We start from the raw sequence: 7035 nt of genomic DNA on the forward strand, positions 1-7035 counted from the left end.
TATTTTCTTTCGTTCATCACATTATTGCTGGACGATGTATTTGTATTACCATTCATATTGTTCACATACCAATACATGTGCGCATTCCATCTTTTTTTTACATCTGTATATACATGCACAGAGACAACAGCGCCTCCAAAAATGCTGGTGCCGACAGATCGCATGAAGTTTATTTCGACTTAAGTAACATGCCTCATGATTCAATTGCATTTAATCAACTAATTGCATGGAATCTTTTTTAATCAATAGAAATCAATATTGAAATAAAAATGCTCGTCTTTCAATCATTATAAAAATTTAATTTTTTTTTTATTTCGCTCTGGTGCATGATGAAAGTGATGTTTATTTCTTTAATTTAACAAAGTTTGATTCGAATTCATAAATGCCAACCGAAACTTTATTCTTAGTATCGTATTCAACCCAATCGTCTTCGGATAGATCAACATCTTCAAATTTTTGTCCATTCTCAGCCGATTTCACTATCCAACCAGTTCGTGGTGAAAATTCCATCGGTTCTACGCCCCGACAATCAAACGAAACAATTGTTTTGAATTTGCCCGAATCATCGGCGGTGTAAACAACTGAATGAAACAAAAAAAAAAGTTCCAAATTGAATATCGACATATATGATTAACGATTTGATGATGCCTTACCATTTGATTTTTCAACAATATCAATGGAATTTTCGCGTGAGCACAGCTTACATTTCATGAAAAAGTTAAAACCGTTCGGATTTCGAGAATCTTCGTTTACACGCTCCGATTCGGTTAGGTCGTGCCATTTTTCCGATTGTTCACCACAATTTGTACATTTCAATTTTAAAAAGAATGAATAATCGGGATGGCACGTTTCAACTTCTTCAACATTTTCTAATGTAGCACGAATTTGTAAGCCAATCTTCACCATATTTCGAACAAATTCGATGAAATTACTTTGTTTTTATCAGAAATATTGTGTCGAGTATATTGTGTCGCTGGGCACACGATATTTCAATTTTGGATTTTGTATGTATAGATATCTGTTAAGTATCAAATAAGAGATGAAACTTTTTTATTGTGACAATAAGTCGTGTGAATATTCAAATCATTTTATATTATTGATACCACAATTTGGATTCGTTGCAACAGAGATTTTAGTAGGAAAAAACTACGTCATTTACTTGTTTTATTTTGACAATTATTTATCATTTTTTATGGAATTAAATTCAAAGTACTTTAGACATTTGCCTTGAATACATCGTTGACGTTTTGAACGGTATGAAATTGATTGAAAGTATTTTAAGGTTAGATTTGCTTGATAGTTTGTTGTTTTACATTCAACTAGCTTCGTAATTTTTAACAAAAAGAAATGAGTGTCGCAACATTTGTAAGAATATTTCTTTTTTGCACAACTCAAAAACTCACCAAGTATTAAAAGTTTATATTAAAAATAACTTTCTTTTCTCCCCAATTAGACGATTAATGACGATCTCTGCGCAAAGACTGGTTTAACCGCCAAATGGGTGAATGGCTCAGTGTTGTCAGTGTACGCTTTCAGCAACAAAAATGTGTAAGCATTCAATGCAATTTAATAAAAATTTGAATATTTTAGTTAATTAATTTTGGTATTTTGCAGTAATTCGGTGGATAAGCCCAGTGAATATGCAGAGAAGTATCCAGTGAATGTTCATCACTTGAAAACAAAGTTCATTTTCGAAGAGCCAATTTTGCGTGCATTTCTGACCGAATCGAACAGTATTTTCCAGGAGATTCAGTCAAAATCAAATGCATCGGAAAAAGACTATTTGAAAGTATCACATGCATACCGAAGCATATTACGCGGTTGCTTGGAAAAATTACAACGCGAAATTGATACGGATGCAATTTACCAAGATTATATGACGATTTTTTATTCAATCGAATGCATTTGGCACTTGTGTGAAATATTTTTGATTGATCCATCACCATCGAATCATCCGTTACCACATTTGATTGAATGGATTCGATTCCATTTTCCGGAGGCCGAACAACGTGCCACTGCATTGTTGTTCACAAATCGTGGCGATGAACCAAATGCCGAATATTTGCAAGTGGTGAAATCATTAATCACCCAAGGTCATTTGGAAATAGCTAGAGCAATTCTGCAAATCTATCGACGAGACAATTACAATGCGTGCTTACAAATGACTGAAGAAATTTTACGACAAATTCCAATATTCAACGTTAGCGGTGGATTGTCCGTTCAAAATTGGCGATCACAATGGCAATACTGGTTGGCCGATACAGAAGCCAAAATACAAATGGGATGCTTCGAAGCGGAACCAGAACTAAAGGAAATTGTCGAGCTGGTAACGGGAAATGAGGCAGCTTGGAATCGTGTTGCTTGTCAATCATCATGTTGGTATGAACATTTTCCCGGCTATTTGTTTTACACACATCCACATTGTACATACTATGAATTGAATACATTGGCCGAAAAATGGCTAAATCAATGGTCATTCGAAAGAAATTGTTCGGTCAAAGATGAAGACAATAGTCTTAAGCATTTGGATCGGATCATTCTAAAAATTATGCAAAATGATTTTCATCAAGTATTACGTGACATTCAAAATGTTTATGATCAACAATGGTTTGCAACTCATTTAACTGATTTATTGTGGCATAGCGGAAAATTGACCATTTTCAACGATGAAAACAATGAGTAAGAATTATAAAGCATTTCATTTATTACATACTTACTAATACTTATTATTATTTGTCACATAGATTTGGTTTGAAACTCCGCGAATCACTTCTGTTTGATTTTGGCGCCATGCTAATGTCCAAAGAATCATTTTGGGTATTTGGCATTGATTATTTGGAACAGTGCTCTACAGAAGGAAATGGCGCGATTGAATTGTTCATCTCAAAAATGAATATTAAAAACGAAAAGATGGCACTCAAGATATTGAACATTATTAGAGGCAAAGGTCTTATCGAGGCTGGTATGTAATTATTAATCTTTTTTTTCCGAACATTTTCATGCTTTCAATTTTCAATACAAAATTTGATTCTATTTATGATAGAGAAAGAGCTGTGTCGCGTTCAAGCAAGAAAGAGTTTCAACAACGGGCGTTATGGTAATGCACTTGATTGGGCATTGCGATCACAAGACAATCTTTACGTCACTGCGATTGCCGATCTTTTCTTGCGGGTATGTTTTGACCTCTAATTATTGATGAAATGCTCCAACTAATTTTAAACCTTTTTAAATCTATATGTAGAATTACACAAAAACTGGCGAAATATTTTGTGAAGATGTGGTTAAAAATGTCGGCGCTAAAATGTTCATATCGCCACGTTTGGTTTTCTTGGTAAAATATTGTGATTTTCACATCTATCATCGCACCAAACAGTATGCAGCTGCCGCTGAATTGCTGATCAATTTACTCGATTCCAAAATTGCGCCTGCATACTTTTGGCCATCAATGTTTGCTGACGCATTTTCACTGCTCGAAGCAGCCGATCCAATTTTTTCATTCAAAGAAACACACAAAATAATGCACTATTTGGAAAACAGTTTGATGCCACTATTAGAAAATCTTAAGAAGTCGTTGGCCAATAGCACAAAAACAGAAAATAATGCCATTGCTGAATGGGAGCCATTGCTATCAAAAGCATCGGCTCTTCAAAGATCCAACGAAAGCACCAACTCGCACATATCATTCATTGCCAACATCGAATTTATGGTCAAAATCATTCGTTTGGCCTGCATTCGGAATTTATCTCGATCCATAATTCTGGAAAATTCAGCGGTGTAATTGAGATACAGTTCTCCTTAAACTACCTTTTATATTGTATTCATAGTTAATAAAGCATTGTTTTTTTAAATAAAAATATTTCTTCTATGATTTCTTTTTGTTTCAAATGCCGTTTTTTTTTGGAAAAGAGAATATTGCTGCCTGTGACATACGATTGAAAAAACAGAAACAACAACATTTTGAAATGATTGTCCACCAGCTAAGCTTTTTAAGGTCAAAAATATGTACAATAGATGTCGCTACAAATCACTTTAAATAATTAAAACTATAAATATGCGTAAAAAATTTCGAAATATTTTAAGATTTTTATGCAGTGATAAGATTTGAGTTGTATAGCAGAGGAATATAGCGATTTAACCGATAATAAGGCGTAATAAAAAAAAATATTTGGATTAAAACATAAGTGTCAATCAAATTCTGAGAGAATCTTATACAAAAAGAAATGTGAACGATCGAAAGAAATACGAGGGAAACACGTTTTACCTTTGGTTTTAGTTAAAATAGACTTTTTTTTTGGAAAATATCTTCAAAATGCAAAATTAGTAACATCAATGCTCTTTTTTACATTTAATGTATATATACATAAAGTCCGAATGCTAAAAATGAAGTTTTAAATGCATTGAAAATGTATAGAATTTCAATTTGAAAAAAAAGCGCCTCTATAAGACCAAATTACGTTATTTTAGCTCATTTATCATAAAAACATTTTTTTTTTGTTTGTTAATTCATCATTCTTAATTTGAATCGCATGAAATGGTTCGAAAGAAAAAAAAAACAAAGTTGATGATCGAAAAGACGATGGAAATGATAATCGGCAGTTATACGAAGTGAATGTGCTTGATCGGTGTATTTATTTTTAGTTGATATCTGGTCCTTGCTTTACGTTTTCATATCGCTCATAAAAAAAATTTCTTTTAGACGTTTGGCGTGTGCTGCGCTTTGCACTCCGTGCTCAATTAAAAAGAAATCGAATGAAAATGTGGGTGGTCTTAGGCAACAGTAAGACTTGAAAATATCAACAGCAGTAACAGAGACAATGAATCCAATGCACAATTCCTTATCCCCCCTATTTTTATACGCTACGTCGACCGTCATTCTGACTACTTTGTAAAATGCAACTAGGCATGGATCTTCATAGTTGGCAATGTTGCGTGAGTTTATTTTTTCTCTTCTTCTTGAGTTGAATGGTTTAATTTGATTTTAAGCTAATAACTTACTTTGGGCATATAAAGCATGCAACCATAACTCTTTTAAATCTATTTTGAAAAGTGCAGAGATATTTCCGCTTCAAACCATGATTGATTTCATTGCACTGTGTGCTCTAATATTGCTGTATTCATTGTCTTCTTGCTGTATAAGAAATATCGCGCCAGTGTTTTAGTGCTGTTGTTGTTTTTTTCTCTCTTCATTACACCAGCCATCCAATGTATTGCAGCTGCATCTCTGTCCATACTTACACATGTCTATTCAACCTTCGACGTAACAAATCTGCATAACATACATGCTTTTCAAACTAAGACAGAATTGATTTTTTTTTCTTCATTTTTGATTTAATTTTTTTTTTTATTCTCTCTTCATAATGTCACACAACTTTATAAACATGCTATGTATGACCAGAGACTAAACTTACCTTGTCTGCATAATGTTCGAATTAAAAAAAAAAAAACATTTTTTTGTTATTAAGTAAAACTAAACATTTAGATATTGTAAAAAGAAACAGCCTTCAGTTTTATTTTATATATGTATATTTTTTTTTTGGACGTAATCCAATTAAACTTCTGTCGTTTTCATTTTTTCAGATGTTTTCTTTGATTTCATCTGCAGACTTTGACAATGAACAAGAGTGTCAGCACAGCGAAGCAGTGTATGCAGAGACCACCCTGGAAGTAACTTTTTAGTATAAGGCGACAATAGGAAGAAGAAGAAAACGAAGAACAGAGCGAAGGAGAGAGACAGCGATGTTGATTTCATTCTGTCGACTTTACATTGTAGTTTATTTTGCTCTGTACCCTAGTGGAACTGTTCATTTAATACTGATATTTAAATGATTCTGAAAAATTTTGATTGTTCTCCATAAACGTCTTGTATGTTACATTTATTGTGTCGTTTCCATCATTCCAGTTGCATCATCGTACCCAATGCTCTATGAACAAAAAAAAAAACTCTCACAAGTCTTTCATTCACATTGCGCTGTTTACTTTTAATTGAACGCATGCAAATTTACGAATGATGATGACTTACTTTTCGGCGCTCAAAATTGACATACAAAATACCATTACGAAAAGTTAATGTTAATGTTAATGGTAGCTTTAACAACAAATCGCAACAATGTATTCTTTTATTTTTCGACTTGACTTCGACATTTGAATTGAATGTTCTGTTTCATGTGTGTTTTAAGGATTGAAATTTTTGTAAAGTACAACTACAATAGCCAATACAATAAAATCTAAATCTTCACGGAAAATTATTTTCTCAAATGAAGAGATCAAATGAGAAGAAAGATTATATTTGTGTTAAGAAGTACCCATGTTTCTAAAGGGGGAATAGTAAGTGTGAGCACATAACAAAACAACATAATTTTTTTTTAAAAATCATTTTGAAACACCAAAATCAAGCGCAGACTAAAAAAAAGTTTTAAAGTTAAGTTTTTTTTTATCTCTTTCGAATATGAAAGAAGGAAAAAACGAAAGCAATAAGGCGGAGAAGACTCAAAACAAAATTACTATCTTTCACTTATTCATTCACGAACGAATACCCATCAAAAGCCGAAACATTTTACAAAATACATACTGTGAAATAAAGACCTAAATCGGAACTGTTGTTATTGCGACGACCATCGTGAAGTGTGTGTATTTTTGTTGTTCTCTTTTCACTTTACGTTCGTATTCCCGGCGACAAAGAAAACTCAGCGTAGAAAATTAAGATGTTTCAATAAAACTGTGTGTTGTTGTATCAGAGCAGATCCGAATCGATGTATATGCCATACACATATGAGAGAGTGATTTTTGTAGTTCTTTGTATGTATGACGACGATCATGTCGACCCCTACATACACTCACGCAGTATTCGAAGCGATTTTATCCCATCGAGTTTTGCATTGCTGATGTAATTTTCAAAACAAAATATTAAAATTAAACATGAAACCACCAACAAAATTGATGCTGGTTTGAATCGGACCGAGAGAAAAAAGAATTTATATTCTTATAGATATATATATATATATACATGTTTAATTCGGTGTGCTCTATTCCTGAAGA

At 32.9% G+C, this 7035-nt stretch overlaps 2 protein-coding genes across 3 annotated transcripts; one reads left to right on the top strand and one right to left on the bottom strand.

Moving 5' to 3' along the window:
- Positions 1-278: 278 nt before the first annotated feature.
- Positions 279-1175, bottom strand: LOC116351998 (UPF0587 protein CG4646). 2 transcript variants are annotated; one of them, XM_031784171.1, is made up of 3 exons: positions 1104-1169; positions 654-1018; positions 279-581 (listed from the first exon to the last, which is right to left on the bottom strand). In XM_031784171.1, the coding sequence occupies exons 2-3, from the start codon at positions 904-906 to the stop codon at positions 343-345; spliced, it is 492 nt and encodes a 163-aa protein (XP_031640031.1). In that variant the 5' UTR covers positions 907-1018; positions 1104-1169; the 3' UTR covers positions 279-342. The 2 variants fall into 2 exon arrangements, with proteins under 2 accessions (XP_031640031.1, XP_031640030.1); XM_031784170.1 differs by having other exon boundaries at positions 654-1175.
- A 107-nt stretch (positions 1176-1282) lies between these two features.
- Positions 1283-3832, top strand: LOC116351995 (nuclear pore complex protein Nup75). The gene is made up of 6 exons (XM_031784162.1): positions 1283-1365; positions 1454-1548; positions 1615-2679; positions 2745-2962; positions 3044-3171; positions 3242-3832. Exons 1-6 carry the CDS (start codon positions 1348-1350, stop codon positions 3776-3778), a joined length of 2061 nt encoding a protein of 686 aa, XP_031640022.1. The 5' UTR covers positions 1283-1347; the 3' UTR covers positions 3779-3832.
- The last annotated feature ends 3203 nt before the right edge of the window (positions 3833-7035 follow it).

The sequence above is a fragment of the Contarinia nasturtii genome, unplaced genomic scaffold (genome assembly GCF_009176525.2).
Source record: "Contarinia nasturtii isolate CC-2019 unplaced genomic scaffold, AAFC_CNas_1.1 Cnas_scaffold_187, whole genome shotgun sequence".
Lineage (NCBI taxonomy): Eukaryota > Metazoa > Arthropoda > Insecta > Diptera > Cecidomyiidae > Contarinia > Contarinia nasturtii.